The sequence below is a fragment of the Condylura cristata genome, unplaced genomic scaffold, assembly GCF_000260355.1.
Source record: "Condylura cristata isolate star-nosed mole 26May11 unplaced genomic scaffold, ConCri1.0 scaffold00007, whole genome shotgun sequence".
NCBI lineage: Eukaryota > Metazoa > Chordata > Mammalia > Eulipotyphla > Talpidae > Condylura > Condylura cristata.
The window spans coordinates 53,952,054-53,978,166 of NW_004567108.1; the positions used below are offsets into that span (position 1 = coordinate 53,952,054).

At 35.9% G+C, this 26,113-nt stretch overlaps 1 protein-coding gene across 1 annotated transcript in view; it reads right to left on the reverse strand.

Moving 5' to 3' along the window:
* Window positions 1–26,113, reverse strand: part of NNT (nicotinamide nucleotide transhydrogenase) — an 82,398-nt gene that overhangs the window by 6,995 nt on the left and 49,290 nt on the right. The window contains exons 18-19 of the mRNA XM_012721963.1: window positions 20,530–20,689; window positions 18,852–18,933 (exon numbers count right to left, since the gene is read on the reverse strand). Of these exons, the coding sequence (XP_012577417.1) occupies window positions 18,852–18,933; window positions 20,530–20,689 (242 nt within the window). The remainder of the gene's footprint in view (window positions 1–18,851; window positions 18,934–20,529; window positions 20,690–26,113) is intronic.

Consider the following 26,113-nt stretch of genomic DNA (forward strand, 5'->3'; position numbering starts at 1 on the left):
GACCCGCCCGCTGCTCCCCTCAGCAGTATACTTTGTCGATCTGCCTGTTCTGTTCCCCACTCTGTCTCTGGTGAAGCCTCTCAACGGCCCTGAGCCTCTGGCCTGTACCCCAGTTCTGTATGCACAAATAAATAAATCTTTAAAAAAAAATAGATATACCATAACGTACAATAATTCTACTCTGCATGTATGTATCTTAAAAATGCAAAACACTAATTTGAAGGAATATATGCACCCCTATGTTCATGGCAGCACTATTTACAATAGGCAATTTATGGAAATAACTTAAGTATCCGTTACAGACAGGTGAATTAAGAAGATATAGTATATACATAATGGAAAACCGAGGAAATCTTGCCATTTGCAACAACATAAATAAAACTGCAGTGAATTTTGCTAAGGAAACTCCATCAGGAGAAAGAGACAATGAGTGATTACACGCACATATGGAATATAAAGAAACAATAGACAAAACAAACACTAGAAATCTGACAACAGAATGGAGACTACGGGAGAGAGGAACCCAGTGGGCTATGGTGAAGGATTATGGACGTCTTGACAGTAGGTAGATGTGGTGTGGTAACATATCTCTGAAGAGGAATAAACCTACACCCCAAAATCACATACAGCATGGTAAACTTACTGTGATTAAAAAAACACAATTTTTTTGAAAATCTGAAATAACTGAACATCAAAATAAATAAAGATAGTAGAAATTATAATCTACTGGAGAAGTGGGAATTTATTCGGCATCTGATAACATTCGCAAGTCAACAAGTAAATAAAGAAGGAACACTCCTAGGGTGGCAGGCTATAGAAAAATTGAAGTGGTAAGATTATAAAATTGTCACTTTATAATCATCATCATAAATATTGTCCAAGTCCAAATTGTCAGTAAGTGTTCAATCAACGAGTCAGGGTCAAGAAGGGGCAGGATATATGCAAAATCTTACAGAGAAGTTAAAGTGTGCCCTGCCTCCTTACTTTTACTCCAAGAGAGAAAGGGAAAAAAGTAAGAATTTCAGTGCTTTCTCTGATAGCTACTTGATTGAAATTGATCAATAAGAATGAGCAGTTGTTAGAAACAGTAACCATCTGTTAGAAATAATAAGCATCTACATTTTTGCTTGACAGGCATATGATTAAGTGGGCATAGTCCATATTTCTCTTTCTCCTCAGCTAATGTAATTCCTTGTAAATACCTTACAGAATAGATTGCTAAACTTAACAAAATGAATCTCAGTGAAGAAGTTAAACTGCAACTGTAATTTATTATGTATTTTAATGTGCTGTTTTTCCAAATGGTACATGAGGACTGACAGAATATTTGAACTCAATGTTAAATAACTCAAGGCATGGAGAATACGCCACAACAAAAGCATTATTTTTCAATAATGATGGAACAAAATAATTTCTCAAAGAACATATCTTAAAATCAAATTTTTTTCATTTGAAAAGGTCATTTCAATTTACAGCGGTTTTTAGTAACATATCTAAAGTATCAAATTACATCGCTAATCAGTTGATTTTCATTCAAAGGTAATGCCATTTTACATTTCAACTGTATCCATTTCATATCAACATTTTAAATTAACAACAGTGTGTTTTCCACATTCAGGAAAGGTATTATTACTTCTGACTAGAACCAATGATAAAACTAAATAGCTAGATTTAATCCATAAATGCAGCTTAACAGGATCACAGGTGTACCTGAATAGGATTCAGAAGAAATTCAAAACACCTAACTTAGAAAATAACACCCTCCACATGAAATAAGATAAATTTACTTGAAAAAAAAGACAAAACTGATTTCTGAGCAAACCAAACAGAAGTTAATGAAATATTCCTCATTTTCATAAAACAGAAGAATATGGACTTGCCGTGCAAAAGAAAAATTGGAATTAATTTTTTTAAAGGCTGTTAACAATTTAAAACAAATGACCTAGTTAAAGAAATTTTCAGACTTCTTTTCTGTTGTTAGGGAGACAGAGGTCTGTTAATTTAAGCCAATGTACTACCTACCAGTTCAGTACAAAGTGGATTCAAGAGTAAGTGACATAAATACAAAGGATGGTTGTTGGTATCAGACAAAATCAAGACAGTGACATCATGGCAGCTAAGACAACCTTTCATTTATGAAATGGGAGAGGGAATGTTACAGGCAGTGAGAGGGACATCCCAGAACCCCCAAACCTATCAGCCCTAAATAGGTGCTGACATCCACATCAAGACAAAACAAGTAAGACCTTTAATGGAAAGGAACTTTAATGCAATGAGTGTGCAATACAGAAAAACCAAAGAATAAAGTTTCTAAATCAAACACCCAAAGTTACCCATCCCCTGGTGGATAAAAGTCTACCCAGAAGGGATTGGCCCAAAGCAAAGCCTGAAAGTCCACCACAAGTCTAAAGAACCTTCTGGCAAGGACCCATAGAAATGGATCAGAAATGTCCAAAGTCTGAGAGGAAAAGAGCAAAATCAAAATCAAGATACATACTGCCAAATGTCAACCTCCCCACAGGTCTCTCACCCACATCTGTTTCAACCAGTCCAGGATCAAAAACAATAGCCACTTCTTCACATGTTTCTCTGCTCCATGTGCCTCCCTCAGGTCTCCTTCTAGCTCTCCATCCTGCATCCTTCCTCTTCCAATTCTTCTCCTTCCTGCCCAGCTCCACCCTCCTTTGGGTCAGGTAGGGAAACTGGAACCTCCCCTTTTCCTGGGACCACCAGGTTACAGGATCTCAACCAATGGTTTCATCCACTAATAAGAAAGAAACAGCTGAAGTGCACTTTGGTTTCCTGAACATTTTTGCTCTACCTCAATCTGACAGTATCATCTGTCAATTATTCATTTATTTATTCTCTTTTGAAATGTTAATATGAAATTCTGTACACCAAAATTTTCTCCTACTCTGCCAATGCTCTGATCATCAGTGTTTCTCCAGCTTTCTTCTTACCAAAGTCAGATTGGGAAGACTTGAGAAAACTAAGTGACTGTACTTCATGATATTTAAGGACTACATTATCAGTAGTTTCCTGTTGGTGCTATAACAAATTACCAGAAAGTTAGTACCTTAAAATAACACAAACTTATACTCTTACAGTACTGGAGGTCAGAAGTCCAAAAATCAGTTTCACTAGGCTAAAATCAAGCTGTTGGTAGGGCTATATTTCCTCTTGAAGCTCTAAAAGAAAATTCTTTACTATTCCAGACAGAGAAAATATCAGAAAAATACAGTTGTTCATATGTGCTTTTTAACCCATCTATGTCTTTTCCAGAATCTGGGGGTTCCCCCCTTTCACTATCTTATGGCTGCATAACTCTAATTCATTATCCTATTTTCTTCTCTGAATCTGTCCTTCCTTCCTCCTCTTATAAATCCAAATGATTACATGGGCCTGCCTGAATAATCCAGGATGACTTCCCAACCCCAAAATCCTCACTTTATATCTGCAAAGTCCCTTTTGCCAAGCCAGGTAACGTATACAGAGGTTTTGAAGACTAGGAGCTGGACATCTTTTAGGGATCTTTCAGCTTACCACAAATTCCCTTTCTAGTCCTAAAATTCCATGAACTAGGGTTTCAATTTTAGCTAAATAAATCAACAAACACAGTATTTTTTTAAGCTTATTCTTTTGTTTTTAATACTGCCTTTGCTTACTTTATATTAATCTATTCTGGGTATCACATATGCTTTAACTGATGTGTTGTGGACTAAATTATAATCAAAAGTCCTCTAAATTTATTTGTTATTATTGTAATACTTGATTAGCTTCAGACTACATAAAGCTGATGTTTCTACTGAGCTAGTCCTAAAGGTAAGCAGTCACAAAACTAACCAACATGTATAATGAATATCCCAAAGGATAAAACACTTTGTATCTTTTTGTATAATTTATTATATTGAACTTGGAGGTGCTAAGATGGGGGGGAAACTCGTGCTATCACATGAGAATTTCAATGTTTTGAGAGAAATAACAAAACACACTGAATTTACAGAAACATATATATGCAAGTCAGTGTGAGTTTATAACAATTCTGGCCCTTGTAACTGGCCAATCTCCAAAGTGTGTATTAAAGTTAATTATATCAGACATTGGTTGGCCATTACCCTCAATTTCCAGGAACTGATGGCCAAAGCTCATCAGTGTTCCATCATCACATTTAGAATATCCAGAATTGCAAAATATCAACCCTACAAACTTTCAAACTTTTCCTTTGAAACTGAAAAATCTTTATAGTGCATGTACTGAATAAAACAAAGTCAGCTGGTCCTGCCTACAAAATTCTACAGAAGGAAAATAACTACCAGAATGAGATCACAGAAAGATCTTCCATGTTCCCAAAACATTTTCTTTAAGTACCTCTTCCTATAATACACTGCATCATCATAACTGGCTGGAATGACTCCAAACGGGGAGCTCCTTGAGTATGGGTGCCACATGCCACCTAGCAAGGCCCACAGTGCCCGGTGCTAAATTACAGGGATGTAACTAACAGGAGGAAGGGAAAAGGGAAGGGAATTTAGGGAAGTAGAAGAGTAGAAGTTTAAAGCTCCAGCGTGGCACTGCATGGTGTCAAAATATTTGGAGAATTACTAATAAAACCTCTTCAGAAGATTCCCCTGATGACATTTTAAAACAAAGAATGGTCTGATATCAATATTCTGAGTTAGTTTTCTTTTCTTTTCTTTTCTTTTCTTTTCTTTTTATTTCTTTCATCTGTTAAAACTAGGTAACACTGGTTTACCACACTAAGATTCATGAGTTGGTTTTCTAACTCTGACCTTGAAATTCCAGTCAATGTCAACACAGACCAGTAAGAGACAGAAATTCTTTGTACTATTAACTACATTAAAAGATTAGAGAAAATACATAGTCAGTGTAGACTCAGACCAGTAGTTGTAAATAGTGGACTCACTGGGAACTCATTATAGCTAATGTTAAAATACATATTTATTTTGGAAGAGTAAAATTTCAAAAGCCACATTTAACTCCCAGATTCTATTAAGCAAAAAAAAAAAAAAAAAAAAAGTACTGTTTCTGGCCCTCCCTAGTGGCACAAAGGGTTAAAGCACTATGAAGCAAGCCACAGCCATTTCAACGTGAGTTCAATCCCCAGCCAGGGAGGTGACCACATGTCATGGCAAACCTCTCCTAACCCACCTGCTGCTTCCCTCAGCAGTGTATTTCAGAAGCTCTGCCTGGCCTGCTCCCTACTCTGTCTCTCATGAAGCCTCTCACCCTCTGCACCTCTAGCCTGTACCCCAGTTCTGTATGCATAAATAAATAAATCTTTTTAAAAAATACTGTTTCTTCAACAAACAACAAATATTTTCATCAATTCAGGGCAATCTCTTTAATATCTGAAAGAATAATTTCAACACATCTTTCTGTTTTCCTCTCTCAATACAAAATTGATAAAATCTTTCATGGAACATCATATAGTAAAAGCTACAACCTCAGTCACCAATTAAAATAAACCCAGGCACAACTTTTTAAAAAGTAAAATAATCAACTCAAAATGAAATAACCTCATCCTCATAATTGTTTAAATTCACCAAGAAAAAAATTTAAACATCTTTTTTATAGCTGAGTAGTATTCCATTGTGTATAGTATATGACAGCTTCTTGATTAGTCATTTGTCAGTGGACACTTAGGCTGATTTCATCATTTGGCTATTGTAAATGGTGCCTCAATAAGCATAGGAGTGTACAGAGCCCATCTAATTAGTGTTTCTACATTCTTCAGGCAGATATCTCAGAGTAGAATGACTAAGTAGTCTACATTCCTGCCAGTACTGTAGGAAGATTCATTTTGCATCCTCACCAACACTTGTGATTCTCGATATGGACCTTTTTTTTAAAGATTGATTTTATTTAGTTATGCATACAAGAACTGGAGTATAGGCTAGAGATGTGGCTAAAGGGTGAGAGAATTCATCAAAGACAGAGTGGGAAGAGAACAGGTGGCAGAACAGGGGTTAAAGTCTCAGTACTATCAAGCTATTGCTGGCCACTGCAATACCCCTACCACCAGCATGGGGAGCTGACCCACATGGTGCAGCAGACCTCTCCTGTCTCGTCAGCTGGCCCCCCTCGGCAGTATATTCAGTATATATGGATCTTTTTATATGGATCATTTTCACAGGTTGAGTTCACTCATTGTGGTTTTGATTTGCATTTCCTTGCTAAGTGATGGGAAACATCTTCCTATGTCAGAAAAATACTATGTGTTTTCACTCAGATGAGGAATATAAAGAAAACAAAGGAACTGACAAAGCTAAACCAAAACAAACCCTAGAAACCTGACTACCGAATATAGGCTACCTGAACAGGTAGATGGAGACAGCAAATAAAGCAAATGAGCACAATGGACTATGGTGGAGGATTATGGGTCCTCTGGAGGCAGATACAATTTGGTAATATATACCTGAAAAGGTGAAACTATACCCCTAAATACTATACAGTGTTGTAAACCAATGTTACCTCAACAAAATAAATAAATACTATTTTAATAAACAAAAAAAGACATCCAGATTTTAAAAATCAACAAAAAAATCTAAAAACAAGAGAGTAGTTTTCATAAATACCATATGAACTGGATAACATGTGCTAAAGAATCAACTCAAAAAACACCATGTTTTTAAAGCTTTGTTTATAAGATATGGTGATATAAATCCCACCCTTACACTTTTTTGCAACCTTACTTAGATTTCAGACACCAAATGTTCTAAAGGGAACACAACTATGTGAATTCCCATAATCAAGGGCCTTGGAGACAGTAAGTCCTGACCAGGATGCATTACACAGTTGTTCTTGGACATGTGGGACTATTAAAGAGTAAAAACACTCACCACATGGATCTTACCACAACTGTGCAAACAAACTACATTTTCCTTCTTGTTTTATGGAAATATCCAGATTTAGTTCAGCAATAAACCATAAAGACGAGCTGAGGATACCAATTGAACAATTAAGACCAAGAAAAAAAAAATGACATGCCAACAGGCTCTAATTCTAACATATTTGGAGTGTTTGCTCTCTTTTGCAGACTGTAACTACAGGTAGAACGAAAAGGACATCCAGATTTTAAAAAAAAGTTCTTCAATCTTCAATGATTTGCTTACATGTCCAAGAAGTCATTATGCAAAATCTATTTTCATGTTGAAGTCCAAAGGTTTAATTTCCTTTCTTTTACTATGTTTATATTTTAAAATCAAAGAGGATGATGTAACATTGGTAAGATTTTGGAATTCAGCCTCCCTAGTACCATCATTCCATAATTTCCAAAAATATGTTTTTCTGGGGGCCTCCCTGGAGGCGCAGGGATTAAGCACAGCACTATGAAGCTATCCACAACCCCTGCAACATGATTAGATCCCCAGCCATGGTCTAGAGCCACACCACACTTTACATGCTACCTTAATCCATCCCCTATTTTTCTAACCCTCCTTATATCCTTTTTGTTAAAATAAAAGGCACTGTAGCTGTTTAAAAAAAAAAAAAAAACTCTCCTGTCTTGCCCACTGCCCCCCCAACAGTATACTTCAGTAGATCTTTTTGTTCTGCTCCCTACTCTGTCTCCAGTGAATCCTCTCATGCCCTGCATCTCTGGCCTGCGCCCCAGCTCTCGTATGGATAAATAAATAAATCTTTTTTAAAAGAAAATGTTATTCAATCCTTAGGAATTGCCTACCTAGAGGAAATGACATGTGTAAGGGAAAATTAAAAGAGGGCTCATTTGTTATGTATATATATTCTTCCTGTTTTTAACCAAAATATTTATAAATCAATCCAAAGTACACAAATCAAACCAAAAACATTTACAAATCGATAAAAAGAATTAACAGAAACCTAAATGATCCCCTAATACAACCTTTCCCTAATATACTTGGAATTACACCAAGTATATACTGTCACTAGCTATCCGCGGTAAATAGATGGAGCCAGGTTTGCCTTAAAGACCTCTGCTTTCTGTTTGTATGTGACAAAGCTCCACTGTGGGGAGGACCCATGAGGCAATAAAGAGATTTATTGCTATACTCAATTTGTTTATTTGTACATTTCACCTTTGAAAAATATGAGATAACTGAAAAGGCAAGTTTTCATACTTGCCTCCTACTGATCAGACTGTTTCTTAATCAAGGTAACACTGATTTACAATCCTGCCTATAATTTAGGGTGGTTAAGTTCACATGTCTTCGGGGTTACACTACTACAGCACACCCACCATCAAGGCACCCACAGTCCACCAGACGACTAGGTCTTCCCCACTCAGTTTCTCATACTCACCCTCCCTCACCTAGCATGTCAATTCTGCTGTCGTAATTCTAGGCTTGGTTTGGTTTACTCTTATATATTCCTTTTTGTTTCTCTGTATGCCACATGAGAGAAATAATTTGTACTTTGTCTTTCTCCTAACTTATTTCATGTAATATAACCCCTTCCAATTCAACTTAGCATAACCCCTTGTCAGAGCTTCTAATTGGCAGCTATCAGTCACTTGTTCAAAACACATGGATAAGTGTTTTTTCCAAAGCAATAATTTGAATAAAGGCAACACAATATAAAACATTTAGTAAGAGTGGTAAATGTTGTATAAATTACCCTTGCTGATGAAAGGGCTAGGATGAGCTGGATAGGGTTAGCCTCTCTATCGGAAAGGAAATATGTTAATGAAGTAAAAAAAATCTTCCTTACAAGGCAGTTGCTGTCCACAAAAGCTGGTTAATGAGATGAGAGAGGGTGTAGAATCAACTTTCTGGCAACATTTCTTAGGCAAAAGGGTAGGCACTCATCTTTCTAAAATTGTGAAAGTCCTTCTTAAGAAACAGTGGTTCAGATGAACTCACTCATACAATTCTGAATGGAAAAAAAAAAATGTTCATTTAATTTCCTAGAGCTTTCCAACAGCCAGAATTAAAGAACACTGTGTCCCTCTTTTTCTTTTGTTGATGGCAAATAAAGGGCTAAACTACTACTCAGATCTGAAATCTGGTGTTCATTCATGGCATTCCCTGCTTTAGGAAAAAAATATGAATGTTATAGAACTTGCAAAAATGTCTCAAGGGCACAATTTTTCTAATATAGAATAATGGAACCAACAGTGAATGGGGAAATGTCTGGCACAGGCTATGGTCACATTTTTCATCTTACATGTGGTCTGTGACACAGAGGCCACCCAAACGGATGAGAAGTGATTAAAGAGGAGCAGGTCAATCCTGTGTAAATATCAACACAGTCCTCTACAGAACCATGTCACAATACAACATGTTCACGCCAAGAAGATCATTATACTTTGTGCCCAAATCTGGCTTATCTATGACTCAATCAAATCCAAATACCAAGCTCAATAGAAACTGATGTGGTTTTCTTTTCAAAATAATCAAGCTCTGTAAGATTGAGAAGCAGAGAAAAAAATAAAATCCCATTGCCACTAATGTCCTCAAGTAAGATGTACAAGCATATATAATTAGGAAAAAGTATACGTGATTTCACCCTTCTAGCTGAATACTTTCATGATGTTGTTGAATGGCTGTTGGAATGCAAAGGCTAGTGGGTATCATAAAATGGAAATTATAAGCAGAAACTGAAAATTTTGAACATGAAATGAGAAGAGGGCTTTTATTGATTTAGTCTACTGTGTTTACTGAAAACCTCATTGAAGAAAACCAACCAGAGAGTTTATGACTAAGACTAAAACAAGAAGCCAAAATCACCCTGTTGGTGGGAGGTACTGATCTCATTAATAGTGTGTTTCTCCCCAGAGCACCACTGAATGCCCACGGCAAGAGTTTCCAAGGAATTAGTCCTAGAATGGTATAGCTGGAAGATGTTTCACAAAGCACCTAGTCCACAGTCTTCTGACATACTCCTCGGTTCTCTCCACCACAATAAGTTGTGAATGGAAGAACACCCAAAGGCAGGCTGGTCAATTCAGAATACAGGTGGAAGAAGCCCACCTTCTAGAAACATAACATACTTCTGATACTTCTGATCTGAAGAATCACTGGCAAGTTTGACAATAAATTGAACATAAATATGAGTGAAGGGTCCTCCCTGCTGGCACAACATGTTAAAGTACAGCACTATGAAGTAATCCACAGTCACTGCAGCATGAGTTTAATCCCAGGCCAGGGAGGTGACCCACTTGGTGCAGTAGACCTCTTCTGACCTGCTCACTGCTCCCTCAGCAATGCATTTCAGTACCTCTGCCTGTTCTGCTCCCCACTCTGTCTCTGGTGAATCTGCTCACCCCAACACCTCTCGCCTACATCCCAGTTCTTTTATGCATAAATAAATAAATCTTTAAAAAATGTGAATGATTACAAATATTCTCTTTGGTTTTCCTCTCTTCCTCAAAAAAGTGTCACTCACTTGACCATTTACACTTAACTCATGTCATATCCACCATCTTGCAATGTGTCTCTCAAAAAGGCAGATTTAGGGCCTCCTTGGTGGCACAGGGGTTAGGCTTCAGCCTCAGCACTATGAAACTACCTGTAGCCACATTAGCACAAGTTTGAATCCTGGCCAGCGAGACGACCCACATGGTGCAGCAGACCTTCCCCGTCTCAACTGCTACTCCCTTCAGGAGTGGATTTCAGTAGACCTGTCTGCTCTGCTCCCCACTCTGTCTCTGGTGACTCCTTCACCCACACCTTCCCCACCTCTGGCCTGTACCCCAGCTGCATGCACAAATAAATCTGTTTGAAAAAAAATAAAACAGATTCAGTACACCACGTTCTTTTGGAAACACCAAATAGTACCAACTGCAATGCTGAAACCCTGAAACAAAAAAAAAAAAAAAAACTGTGCTACAGCTGTTCTTTCTCATTTTAGCAAGCATCTGAATGGAGACTGAAGGGATTGTAGTGTCTCCGATTCAAATAACTTGAAGCCTGTTAACTAACTTCCCAGGGAAGGTAAACTCTGCAGAATCAGGAATTTTTAACTGATGTCTTCACTGACGTGTTCTCAGCACCTACAGCAGTGATCGACACAAAGTGCTATGTAATGATTTATTCAGCAAATGGTCATTGACAAGAATAGCCATGTGAAAAAAGAAATTATTACAAAGCTGACATGAAACTACTAAATAATGCCTATTTCTGCACTCAGATATGAAGCTAGGTCTTTTATCTGGCCTAATTTCTATTCTCTTCAGAACAAGTACCTTTATGCCTTTACAAACTTGCATGCCCTGACTCTTCTGCACCCAAAAACCTAACAGATTCCAGAATGTTGTATTTTTTTCTTTGAATCACAATGAATCTATAAAAAAGGCATAATCCATTTCAATTGATAAAATATTTCCTCTTCAATGACCTTTAAGGAATGAATTTCTTAGCAAAAATATCATATACTTAAACCTTCAGTCACATTAAATAAAACTAAGTATTATATAGGCAACTAATATGTTCAGACAGAGGATGATTAAAAAAACTACAAGCATTTCATTTTTGGAGTAGTATAAAAAGTTAAAAAGCTCCCTGGGCAGCTGGCGACCCTCCTCATTGCTTTCCTACCCTGCTTCATTCCACTCATCCCATTCACCATCACTCACAGTGTCATCCACTGGTTCATTTGTTCAAAGATGTGCTTTATGTCTATTGACAGGCTTTCCAGGAGAAAGCTGAGTTTTTACATCCTTGTATTTTATAGTAAAATTCTATTAATAAATTACTAATCAAAAGATAAAGTTAACATCTACATGAAAGTACTGTGGAACACCAAACTTGTCAAAGAAGTTGATCTGTGTGTGTGCGTGTTTTAAGATTTATTTATTTGTGCATACAGAACTGGGGTACAGGCTAGAGGTACAGGGGCGGCGAGAGAATTCACCAGAGACAGAGTAAGGAGCAGGACAGGCAGATCATTGAAGTACACTGCTGAGGGGAACAGCGGGCAGGTCAGGAGAGTTCTGCCATGCCATGTGGCTCACCTCCAGTGGCGCAGATAGAACTCATGCGGAAGTGGCTTTAGCTTCTTGGTGCTGTGCTTTAACCTGCTGCACCACCAGGGAAGGCCTGATCTGTGGTTTTATAAATTCCTAAAAGTCTTCTATGATATACAAACAAAAATGCTTTATAGAAACAAAATCAAGCAGAACTGAACTGCACCAAAAGAAAAAAGTTGTAAGAATGATTCAAGGGGAATACTTCCTCTTTCTTTACAATGCAAAGACTGGAAAATAAAGAGAAAGAAAATGCCTGGACTCTCGTATCATAAGATTTTTGTGACAAAATGCCCTTAGGGATCAAGCACAGTTAGGTAAGCTGCAGACATTCTGGGCAAGTGGGGAGCAAATCCCCTTGGCCACTAATGCGAGTCTAAGTCGGTGAACGGTCACGACTCTCTGAAATGAGTTCTGGTCATGAAATGCCATGTGCTTCATTATATAATCTCAGCTCTTTGTGAGCATGTTATGACTATGGCCAAAGTAAAGGAAAACAGGAGTGTCTCTAAATCAATCATGCGCCATGAAGCCAGACAGACTGTATGACAGATGCAATTTTTCTTGGCACCACTTGGGCATAACTAATTGATGACAATCGTATGTCCACACTGGCACATTTCCATGGGGGATGTGTGTGAATATGTCACCACATCTGGATGCTAGGCATGCTGGGGTCCTGAGGCACAATGATCTACTAAAACCAGAGGCCCAGCAGCTGTGCTCAATGAGCACCGTGGGAGCTCCGCAGAGTGATGAAAGGACTAAATGACCGCAAACTGTAAATACAGATTTATTTCATTAAAATACGAGGTAACCGCTGCAGCCATCTCTCGTTCAAACAGACATTTGCTGCTTTAAAAAACTAACATCTCTGGATGTACATATTCCCCAACTTCATAAGGAAAATTTGCATTTCTTCTATAAAAAGATGATGACACACATAAAGAAGTATCAACAAGGTTTCTGTAATTCCCTCTAAAAAAAGTAGCACACAGAAGCTAGGAAGGGAAAACATGATGATCTGTCATCAAGAATCGTTCTCTTCCATTTAATGAAAATCTGAGTTTTAAGTAATTTCTTACAATAGCCATGTTAAAATTTACATTAATAATTCCATCTTCAATATGAATAGAGCAACAAAAATGGCTAACTTTTCCTAACTTACAAGGAAATCAGATGAAATAATAATTGCATTTTGACTTACATAATAAATTAATAAATTCATTAACAAATTATGTAACAAACTATAAAGGCAAGTATGTAAAATAAAAAGTTCTTTCATGAAAAACCTACCATTCTGTTTGCAAAATTTCTTCAACAAAAATTAAAATTATAATTGAGAAAATAATCATGTATGTTTATTTAAATATCTCCTAAAAATCTAAGTCAAATAATTAATTTTCCCCATAAAGCATGACAGAAGTCATCCTGAAAAAATATACATTATCTCCTCGTAAATAAAAATGGCATTCTCGGTACCTAGAAATGCATTTATCTTATCCCTTTTCTTTTCAGATCATTTTTCTGCATCCCTATTATCCAGTTCTGTTCAACCTTCCTTCCAGCTTCTCAACAGTCTTCTGATGCTCTCCAATTTTGTATCCACCTACCTAGAACTGGACTGATTTTCCAACATGTCTGGTTAACCTAGGCTGATCAATGGGTAATAAGAGAAGTATGTCAAATTAAACATTCCCTTCCCTAAGGATAACTAAAACATGAAAGCCATCTTGCTCTATTTTATTATGATCGCCACTCATCTCCTAAACATTTATGCGGTGATAGAAGGCATTACTAATACATTAGACTTTTTCACATGTGGATTGAATAAAGAAAAACAATTTCTTTCTAGAAAAAAAAATCATAAAAGATGCTTTAACACGTCCTTTCCACTGTACGTCTGCAAATGCTCTAAATGGCAAGACTCTGACTTAAATGAAGCACAGTTTAAACCCTATATGAAAATTGGAATAAGTTACTAAAAAGGAGCTTTGTTATGTAAAATTACAAAAATAATAGCAGTGACTTTATCTTCTATCTTCAATACATCAAAGATTATCACTAAATGTAGAAACCATATACATCACAGAAAGATTATCACTAAATGCAGAAACCATCTACATCACAAAACAGCATTCTATGTACTTAAAAGACACAGAATATATTAAAGGAAGGTAGAGTATGGGGAAAAAGAAGAAATAAAAAGAAACTGATATAACTGCTGACATGAAAACATTTTAGATAATCTGACTTTAGCATCTAAGTTTCTTTTTTAACCTCTATTAATAACTGGAATATTCAAGCTGAAGACAGGATTCTGCATCCAGTCTAACAAAGACATTCTAACTAGTTCTAGGCATACTGTTTGACTTGTTTTTTTTTATCATCTGCCCCAGAAAATAGTATAAGATTGACATCTAATGGGTATTTTTTAGTAGCTGTCACTAACATTTTTATCAACATGTATTAACATCCTGGTGACAAACTAATTTTATTTAATCATGGATTTAGCCTCTCTCTCTCTCTTTCTGATTTATGGCACCATGTCACTGAAACTGCTAGTGAACCAGCTTCCCTACAAAACACAGCAGTCCTACTAGAGATAACACCAGATAGTACCGTTATTGTATCCTACCAGTATCCTACCAGCAAGGTTCCAGAATAGGTTACAAAGTAAGCAGGACGTGATTCTGAAACCAGAAAATGATATCACACAAAAAAGAAAAGTACAGGCCATTTTCTTTAAAGAACATAGGTGAACAATCCTCAACAAAATAGTAGCAGGCTGATTCAATAAGACACTGAAAGAGTCATATGCATGATCAAGTAGATTTTACTCCAGAGATACAGGGATGGTTCAACAACTTATGGCAAACTGCAGAAGCAGTCTACTGACAGGAAAATTACAGCAGTACAGGCCAATATCAAGAAACAAAAACAAAGCTCCAGTGAATAGTCTAACTTTATATTGTAAGTTTCTAGAAAAAGAACAAATAAAACCAGTATCAGCAAGAGAGAAGAAATAATGAAGAAAAACATCGGCAAGAAGAAAGGAAATAACAGACTAGAGCTGAAATAAATAAAACAGAAATTTGAAAGATAGTACAAAGAAAAAAGATCAATGAAACTAAGAACTGATTTTTTTGAAAAAAAAACAGAAAAACTATTACTTAGGTTGACCAAAAAAAGAGAATGCTAATAATAAATAGAAGCAGAAATGAAAGAGAAGTTACAACAGATGTCTCAGAAATACAGATCATAAAAGACTGCAATGAAAATCTTTATGCCAATAAATAGGACAACTTAGAAGAAATGGACAAGTTTTTAAAGGCATACAATGTGCCAAAAACTGAATCGGAAGAAATAGAAAACATGAGCACACCAATTATAAGAAAGGAAAATGAAACAGCAATCAAAAGTCTCCAATAAAAAACAAAAGTCTGGGACCATATGGTTTCACTAGTGGGTTCTACCAAATCTTCAAAGACAAATTAACACCTATCCTTCTCGAACTCTTCAAAAAAAGTTGAGGGAGAGAAAATGCTTCTAAACACATTTTTATGGGGCCAAAGTTATTGTGATACCAAAAGCAAACAAGGATACCACAAAAAAGAAAATTGTAGACCGAAGTTCCTGATGACTATACATACAAAAATTCTGAACAAAACCCTACCAAACTGAATTCAACACTGTAGTAAAAAAAAATCATTCATCATGATCAAGCAGTATTTATTCCAAGGATGAAGGATGGCTTAATATATGCAAATCAATTAATGTAATCCACCACATCAACAAAAGATAAAAATCATGTAATCATATAGCCAGACACATAGAAAGACTTTGACAAGTTTCAACCTTCATTTATGGTCAAAAGTCTCCAATAAATGGGATGGAAGGGACGTATTTTAATATAAATACTGTATACAAACTCATATCTAATATCATAGTCAGTGGTGAGAAACTGTCAGCTTTCCCTCTAAGATCAGGTACAGGGAAAGGATATCCACTTTCACTACTACTATTCAACATAGCACTGGCAGTCCTACCTAAAGCAGTTAGTAGAGAGAAAGAAATGAAAGGAATCCAAATTTGGAATGAGAACTAAAACTATCACCATTTGCAGATGACATGATAATATACATACAAAAAACCCCAAAGACACCACTAAAAAATTATTAGGAACAATAAATCATTACAGTAAATTGGCAGGCTATAAAATCAACATATAAAGTTTGGTTGAATTTCTAGATAAAAACAATACAAATTAGGGAAAAAGAAGACAATGATACAGTGAAAGAACTGAATATTGGATGAATTTAATGCACTAGACACATAGGCTAATTTTCAATGATATACACCTGAAACTTATATAATATTAAAATGCTTTGTTACTTCAATCAAAGGCAAGCAGAACAGACACAAAGTGCTGGACAGGTTCATCACAGTGGCCTCCTTTGTATGTTCTGCAGTCCAGAAATGTAGCCCTCAACTTGGCTATTTTGCTTAATATTTTCCTCAGAGAAGAGTTCAGTGTCTAAATGGCCAGTAACAATAACAGCTGCTGCTCTAATTCATATTTTGAAAAGTGTGTGGTTTTATAAAAAAGACATGTGCAGTAGTCATTTCCACCCCAAGAGTGTGAGAGCTAAGTCAATAAAATATTAACCAGCCCACTGAGTAACCACAGGGTCTTACTCTTCAAAGATTTCTGTATGAGATGTTTTTCTTCACTGTAAACAACAGAACCCAAAAGATACAACCTGACATAGTTCAAATACTTAAATTCCTTTCCCAAATCAAACCACAGAGAAAATAGGACTTCTAGTTTTCCCCATTAATGAATATCCTGGAATTTATATGCAATTTCCCTTTCTGGGCCCTCCCTGGTGGTGCAGCGAGCTAAAGCACAGCACGTTCAATTTCCGGCCAAGGAGATGACCTCACATGGCGCAGCAGACCTCTCCTGACCCACCCGCTGATCCCCTCAGCAGTGTGCTTCGTCAACTGGCCTGTTCTGCTCCGCACTCTGTCTTTGGTGAATCCGCTCATCACCTCTGGCCTGTACCCCAGTTCTGTATGCATAAATAAGTAAATCTTCAAAAAAAAAAAAAAAAAAAAAAAAAAAAAAAGTTCCCCTTTCTAAAATAAATACCCAGAGTTGACATCATTAAAGAGAGACTAAAAACTAAGCAGGATGATGAAGACTAGAATTAAGTCCTCTATAATAATTTAGTTTTTTTTTTTATTTTTTTACTTGGGATTACATACATAAAACTGCACATTAAGAAAAAAACAGCTAGAGAAACAAAAGTTAACAAATGGGAATACATTAAACTACAGTTTATGCACAGCAGAAATAGGAGAGAACATTTGTAAATCATATTGCTCACAAACAGCTGAGAGGGAAGCGATCTAAAGAACTTATGAAACAAACAAAAAGCAAACAAGAACCCAATCTAAACAGACACTTCTCCAAAGAAGACCACAGATGGCCAATGGGCACATGAAAAATGTGTTCAGCATCACTCATCATCAGGGAAATGCAAATCAAAATCACAGTGATAAACCATCTCACCTCAGAGAATGATCCACATTACAGTAAGCAGCCCAGGAACACCCTACCAGCTGCTCCCCTCAGCAGTGTACTCCGTCACCTGCCTGTTCTGCTCCCCACTCTGTCTCTGGTGGATCCTCTCACCGCTCCTGTGCCTCTGGCCTGTACCCCAGTTCTATATACATAAATAAATAACTCTTTAAAAAAGAAAAAGAAGGTACACTGTGAAGGGGAGGGAATAAGGCAGAAGGGTAGCATTTACTTTGTAATTCATTAGTTTAATTGTGAACAGTTAGGCAACACCATGCCAAAAAGAAGCCCTAGAAATCTGACTGTAAAACAGAAGCTGCCAGAGGGCGAGGAAAACAGGGAGAGAATTCCATGGAAGTTGGGTGCCGTGGAGTGGGTGTGGTGTGAATAGTATACATCTGAGGAGATGGGATTCTGTATTTCTGACTCATCAAATATTGTAAATCTATGTTACCTTAATAACAAATGTACAAAAAAATAAATAAATAAAAGCAGCAGCCCAGGAACAACAGTAGCTGGTGAGGGTGTGGACAAAAAGGAAGAAATGGGAGCTTCATATACTACTGGTGGGAATATAGACTAGTCCAGCCCCTGTCGAATGTATTCTATAGAATGGGGGTTTCTCAAATGTACTAAAATTAGACCTACCATATGGTTCAGAAATTGTACTCCTATGTATCTACCTGAAGAATGCAAAACCACTAAATCAAAGAGATATATGCACTCCTATGTACATTTCAGCTCTATTTACAACAGCCAAGTTATGCTGTAAACAACACACGTGCCCAAAGACAGAGAGAAGGTTAGAAAAATGTGGTTCATGTAACTACTCAGCTATTTGCAACTACTTACTTAGCTATTAAAAAAAAAAAAAGATGAATTCTTGTCATTTGCAATGACATGGATGGATCTGGAAGGGATAATGCTAAGCAAAGTAAGTCAGCAGGGGAAATTCAATACTGGATGGTTTCATTTAAATGTGAAATATAGAGGAAAAAACAGGGCTGGACAAAAACAAAGTAATAACAAACCCTAAAAACGTGACTGTGGAGTTGGGACTACAAGACAGGGAAGGGGAACATGGAGGATTGTGGGGGAAGGCTGTGGGTGCCTTGGTATGGGTGCGGTGTGGTGACTTGTACATCCAGGAGACGTGACCCGGCGCTCTGGGTCACACACAGTTAAAAACCAGTGTTACCTCAAAAAAATAAAACATATAGTGACCTCTTAAAAAAAAAGTCTTCCATTTGCCTTTTCCTTCACACACACACATACTGCAAACTTCACAATACAAGTACTTACCTGACTTTTTTGCCCTGTTCAGTAAGCATCTTTACCAAATCAGCAATGGGGTACTGAGCTTTGGCTGCACAGAGACCGTAGCCTAGGAAGAACATTGAGAACACAGAAGAATATGGGGGATGTTTGAAATTTGTATGAACAACTTTACTCTTTATCAAAACACATTTCTATGCCAACAGAGGCAATCAATTAAAAGGACTAGAAATGAAAGCAAATTTGCAAGAGGAACTTTTTTTTAAAACTGGCTAAATTTCAATTCTTTTTTAATTGGGTACACTGTCCCATCTCTACCTCAAACTTACTGTCTCCAGAAAGAACGCAATATACCCCGTCCCATTCAAAAGTGAAAATACTCCATATTTGCAATGTTACCACAATAATAACCAAAAACTTCCATCACCTTCCTTCTCTAATCCCTACGTTCTGTCCATTCTACCCACACAATGAGTTTTATATCTATCCTGACTTTTGAACACCCATTTCTCTAACTGCCAACTCATTCCCTCTACCTTCTCTCACCTCAGAAGCACCCATCCCCTCAAGCCCAAAACAAATCTCACACCAACAATCTTTCTGAGGTTCCCGCAGGTGAAAAACTACCTACACGGTTCAATTTAGCCCTTGTCATAGCCCACCCCACATTAATTCTGCATCTGACTTCTTCACTAGTGGGAAAACATCTACAGGGAATAGACATACCCAGCTTCACACTTCACACCTTACTCCAGCAGTTTCCCAACAGGTAACACCAATGCCACTTTGGTTGGGACACATCATTATGCAAGACTGTCCCAGACATTAAAGCTCATTCAGTCTATCTTCCCCACAAGTTTGTGTCCCATCTTGGAGACAACCAAACATCCAAACATCCAAATCCACCTGTTTCAAATTCTCCTAGAAAGTGATATTGCCACCTTCGGCATTCAATTCTGCTAGTGTTTGTTATTTATAAATTAGTATAAAGTGAACAAGTGAATTACCCACATGTCAAATTAATAAATTTTCTTGATAGAAACATGAGAGAGTCAACATTTTAAATTGAAACCAAATTGGAGCTCAGAAAATTATAAAGTTGAGGCGTGGAGAGATTAAATGATTGAGTCAATGTTGATGGTACAAAATTAAGTACCACGGTAAAGTACTGCTGCTTCCAGACCAAGTTCTTTCTAGTAGGCTTTGCTACCTCATTTTTTCAGAACAACATGATTCTTAATTTTTAAAGTAGAGATATTTGAAAAATAAAGGTTGACATTCACAAACACTGAATGAGTCTAATGAGTTAACTAGGCAGCTACAGGTACTGGACTGTTTTTAACAATCCTAATAAGGTAGCCAAAAAATGAAAAGATGTATCAGTGACACAAAAATTTATCAATAAGGGAAAAAATAACCAAAACTCAAAGATGATGTAAACATTTTTACAGAATCACAGAACAATATGGCTAGAATTTACCACATCAATTTATAGGATTTCTATGTGATCCCTAAAATGTTACTTAAGCTAGTAAAATAACTTTACTGAGTAATATAGTTAAGTTCCCATTATATTTTCAAAAATGAAGAAGCCCCTATTCTATGTTTTCTTATTATAAAAAAAAATAAATTAATGCAATCAACCATACCACTATTAAACATTATTTGCTCTTTGGTGGTTTGGGTCTTTTTGTTTTTTTTTTACCTGGAGTAATAATAATACTATTAGCTTCTCGAATCATGTCAAGTGCATTGTCAAGGTTGATTTCTGTATGTGTGCCAGAAATTTCCATGGGCTTTCCACCAGCTGTTGAAGAAGTGCCATAGCCTCCAAGAATCACATTAGCCAGGGAGCGATTCATGGCCTAGAGAGCAAAATCATCAGCTGTCAGGCGAAATCCACAAAATTTTTTTGCAAATGGTATGAACTTGTATATATGATATTTATACCACAAAAGAGATTCCTATCATTATTTAAAACACTTTGACCAGATAAATTTGACTTAACTTTTTAAAAAACTAGTTCAAAAAACTACAGGACAAGAAGACATCAAGAAAACCCATCATTTTTTTTCCTAGAAAATCAACTGCACACTGACAGAATACCAGTACAAGAGTAAATTAAAAAAAAAAAAAACTTAATGGAAAATTACCAGAAGAAATTAATGAAAATTAAGATCTGTATAGTGATTTTATAATCTGTATAGTGCTTACATTTTACTTCGACACTTATGTGTATTTCACCTGTGTAAAAAGAATGATGGAAGATATTTTACAAAGCAGTCATAACACACCTTAGGTGAATTGTGCTACCAGCTGCCAGCTGTCAAGCAAGTGGTAACCAATCAAAAATATTAGGGACCCTTTCATTTAGTACTCTGCTGCCCTCTGTTGTCCAGAAAAAAGAAATGTGGGTGTCGACACTATTTTCCAAATCAACTACAAACAGCACCATAAATCTTACCAGAAGTGTCTAGACTCATTAGGCAGCTAAAATACTTCATTTCCAAAAAGATAGGTAAGTTTATACAAGGTCTCATTAAAATTTGCAACCACCCGTTTAACTAGAAAATAACCTCAAGGAAACCTTAAGAGAAAGGCACATGTTCGTTTTACCATATACCACACAAATGCTACAACTAAAATAAGCAGTATCTGATCTGGTCTTAAAAACAGTTTTTTTTTAGAAGACCTCTGGTCTTAAAAACAGATCTGGAGGAAAAATAAAATAGAACAGGTAAAAGCTAGGTCTTCTGAGCAAATGGATTTTAATAATGCAAATCCTTGTCTGTGATCAGAGCCTAACTCTACAAAGCATCAGCATAACTGAATTTATCACTGCAGAAAAAGTTAAGCTCTATTTTAAGAGTTATAATAAAGATCAGCAATTCACTGTTCATGCAATTTAAAATCTACATGAAATATCTACTACTTTATGAAAAAAGATAAGACTGTATATTTTAAACGATCTAAAGATTTTCAGTTATCACCATAAAAGAAAAATCATGACCATTCATTTATTCAAAGACAGTCCAACTGGCTTCTTCCTCAGTAGAGACGTTGCTTCAGCTGGACACAGGTAAAGGCAGGGAGGAAACTAAGCAGAAGAACTGAGCAGAGTCACACTTGACTGGAGACTGAATATCCATACAACAGACCTCAAGGATGACAGACCATTATGGCATCAGAATTTTAAATCATTTTTCTGACCTATGCTCATATATCAGATACAACATTCATATTTCATAGTCCAAAGTCTACGTTTGTCTAGGACTATCACATATAAAGCCCAGAATATCTTTATGCATATTTTGAATGAATACAAGAGTAGGATAAAATTAACGTAACACTTTAATGAAGTTCATATTCCCAGTCTGATATGTTTAAAATTCCTAACACAACCTACTATAACTTAAATTCAAGGTTTAACAAAACTTCAAATTGTCATACCTGAGACTTCCCAAATACTCAACATCTGTTGATTTTGATAAATTCATTCTAGTTTTGAGTCACAGGATTCTGAGATTTAATTACAAAAAATAGGTTCTAATAAATTTTAGAATTGCTTCAGAACTGTTACAGACACAGAGATATTTCTGTCACAGAAAACTTTTTAAAAAGTTAAAGGTACAAAGAGACTCCCTGACCGTGGAGGAAGCCACAGCCCTGTGATGGCCGAATGACCAACAGACAGAACACAGAGGGACAGACGGAGAAAGATATAACCATTTTATTCTAACTTTACTTAAAAGAACCAGTCTTTGCTCCTTATAAAAGTGAATGGAGGAGAAAAGAATTTCTGAGAACATTTAATTAATGTGTACCCACTTGCAATGGCATCTTAGAAAGAAAAAAAAGAACCACACAGTAGTTTAACAATCAAAGTCAACTTGCTAAAACACGTATCCACAATTATATCACCATTAAGTTAATTCCATGTGGTCTCTTAAAAACTAAATTATTTTTCATCTCAGAATTTACCATTGCAACATCACATTTTCAACAAATGTTTAGGGTTTAGAGTTTTGTTTTGTTTCTTTTTTTTTTGGCTAAAGTGATGAATGAGACGCCCGGTGACCACCGATCCACAGACTGAAGAGTTCCCAGTCTCCAAGACAAAGTATTTGCAACACTGTCCAAAACTGTTCCTTTTAAGTTATTAAACCCCTTAATGAACACTGTATGCTACATTAAAGAAAACCTTAATCCACATAATTCCAAACAAACTATAAGAAATAAATCTGAAAACAAAGGCAAGGTCATAAAGTAGACAAAGACAAAGCAGTATTTCTTAGCTTCTCTCATTTCAATGCTTTGTAGGTGTTAATTAATTGATCACAAGGCAAAAAAACAATCATTTTTGGTCTGGCTTTGATCCACTTCGTTTTGTTCTATTTTCATTGGGAAAGAAGGGGCAAATACAAAAAAAAAAAAAAAATCGGAAAAGTTGATCTATAAATGTGCAAGCTCTCCATTTCCCAAGACATGATCTCAAGTAGATGAACTATAAAATCCTAAGAGGTTAGTTAGCATCTATATAACATCTGGGTATACAGCAAATCATTCATTTGGGCTGGTGGTTTGGACACTATCAACATTTTTCAGTTTTTATAAAAAGTTGAGTATTGTGTAACCACAGCATTAGCTCAGAGGACACCCAAAAAAATTCTCTGTCTGAAAAAAATCAATTTTAGGGACTGCTGATTAGCCACTTGGGAAGCATTCCATTCCCGCTCACATAATAAAGCTGCTCTGTTCTGGTTTGGATTTGCATGTTTCCTTCAATAAATAACAAATTAATGGAGGTAAACATACTAGCAGCATTAAATGATACTGAATTGTACTATAACTGTTACCATAATCTATACAGAAAGAATTCTAAAATATGTAATGAGCTAACAAATATTCATCTAATACTTGTTTAACAAATATATTCATTTGAGTGTACCAGGAGCTAGGTTAGGCTCCATAAACATAAAGGCAAATAGCATATGGCTTCTCGAGATACCTTCTCTGTAAAATGAGGATGCTCCCCTACATCCATAATTAGTGTTGGGAGTAAGTGGGCTAATATTTATAAAATATCCAATGTGATACCTGCAGTAGTGTATTACCAATTATGAACAACCATTTCATTTTAATTTTTCTTATTGTTCATTATTATTTATTATTTTATTATTAATATGAACCACATTAAGCAGCTAAGCTCCAGTCATGAAAAAAACAATTTCTTATAATGAAACACAAGCTAAGAATCCATGAAGATTAACAGGACAAGTCAGAAATCACAAAATTTGAGAAGGCAAGAAAATCTCAATCTTCAAAATTGAAAAGCATGCTTGTTTTTGTGGTTGTCATTTGTTTTATAATAGGACTTCAGAGTAGAAAGTATGCAATAAAATAAGCACTCCAGCCATTACCGGTAAGAGTTTTGACAGAATTCTTTGGGGAAGGACAATTTATCAATGTGAAGAACCACCAGAAAGACATGAATTCCTTTGACCAAGAAATTATACTTTTAAAAATATGACCTAAGAAAGTAATCAAAGACAAAAAAGGCGGAATTATGTAGCAAAAAGAAAGCTAACAAAATGAAGTGGATTTGGATAAACTATAGTATGTCTATGTGATATAATAACATGTAAATGCTATAATAATTAGTTACAAAACCCTCATAAATATTAGCAATAAAATTAATGCAGAAAGTATTTAAACATACTATAAAATGACTAGCTCTAGAATGTTAAATGTCAATAATTAAGTGGTAATAGGGTTATAAATTAATTTTATTTTCTAATTTATATTTTTCTATTTTCTTCCAAATTTCCCATATCAAGCATTTCTTATTTTTGAAATTGAGTATTTTTAAAAATTTAAAGCTTCAACTGTCCTAATCCAAAGTACATAATTTACTATTACAGACAATTACTCTGATCCAGTATGATTTGCAGGGTTCTACACAGTTTATTAAGTTAATGAATTTTTATTCTTACTTTCATGAAAACTATGGTAACCTTATACATAATATAGGAATAAAAAATATCTAAGGTAGGCTGGTAACAAATAGCATGACAGAAGCAGTAGAGATAGAAAAGAAACAAAGAGCTAGAAAAAACAAGTCAAAATATATGAGAGAATTTTAAAAAATGAAAAATATAATTACAGAAATACACACAAAAAAAGACTACTTTCAGTGAGGGCCTCTTCTGCCTTATTCTGGTTACTGTTATGAAATTGTTACTTAAAAGTGACTGTCCACTGGAGCTTTGGGGTGGGGAAGTGGGTGAAGCATGTATGCATGTTGATCTGTGACAATGGACTCAAAATTACACGTATATAAATGCAAATCAAAAAATATGATTTTAAAAAGTTACTGTATTATTATACAATAATACAAGAAGGCAAATGATGTAGGGAAAGGAGAGAAAATGAAAAAGACAGAAATTTAGAAAATACTAAATTAGTATATTTAAAATCCTAAAGAAAATCATGTAAGAAAAATATAATAAAAGGATGTACCCATGATAACACATTGAGAACTAATACAAATTCTCTCCACTATTCCCCCTATCAGTGTATCACTGGCTTTAAAAATCAAATCCTTGGTTACTTTTTTAATACCTGTGTAAATTCCCTTTGCTTTCCTAACTAAAATTTATTAGTTATTGTTTTTTGCTGGTGTTAAAGTTTTCATAGAAACCAAATTGTATATTTAAATAAACTCTATTCTTAATATTAAGAAACAATTTGAAAATCAATTTTTTTACCAACCACAAGTAGGTACTAATGAGAATTTGCTGCCCTCTGCTGGTTACTCAATTTCACCAAAACTAAGGCTTGAGAAAAACTTTTCTAATGCAATTGAATGTTTTTCTTCTTCACAAATATTTGTTTTTAAAAACACCGAAACCTGAAACTTTCCGACTAAGAGACTCAATCCTCCAACTGTCCGAACTTCCTGAAAATTTGGGGGATTTACTTTTAAAAACCTCTTGTTTTTAATTTTGACTACTAAAAAGGAAACTTTTTATTATTAAAAAACAATGATGGCCCTCCCTGGTGGCGCAGCGGATTAAAGCACAGCACTAAGAAGCTAAAGCCACTTCCGCATGAGTTCGTCCCCAGCCTGCCCCAGAGGATTCTACATGGCGTGGCAGACCTCTCCTGACCTTGCCCGCTGCTCCCCTCAGCAGTGTATTTCGTTGATCTGCCTGTTCTGCTCCCCACTCTGTCTCTGGTGAAGCCTCTCACCGCCCCTGAGCCTCTGGCCTGTACCCCAGTTCTGTATG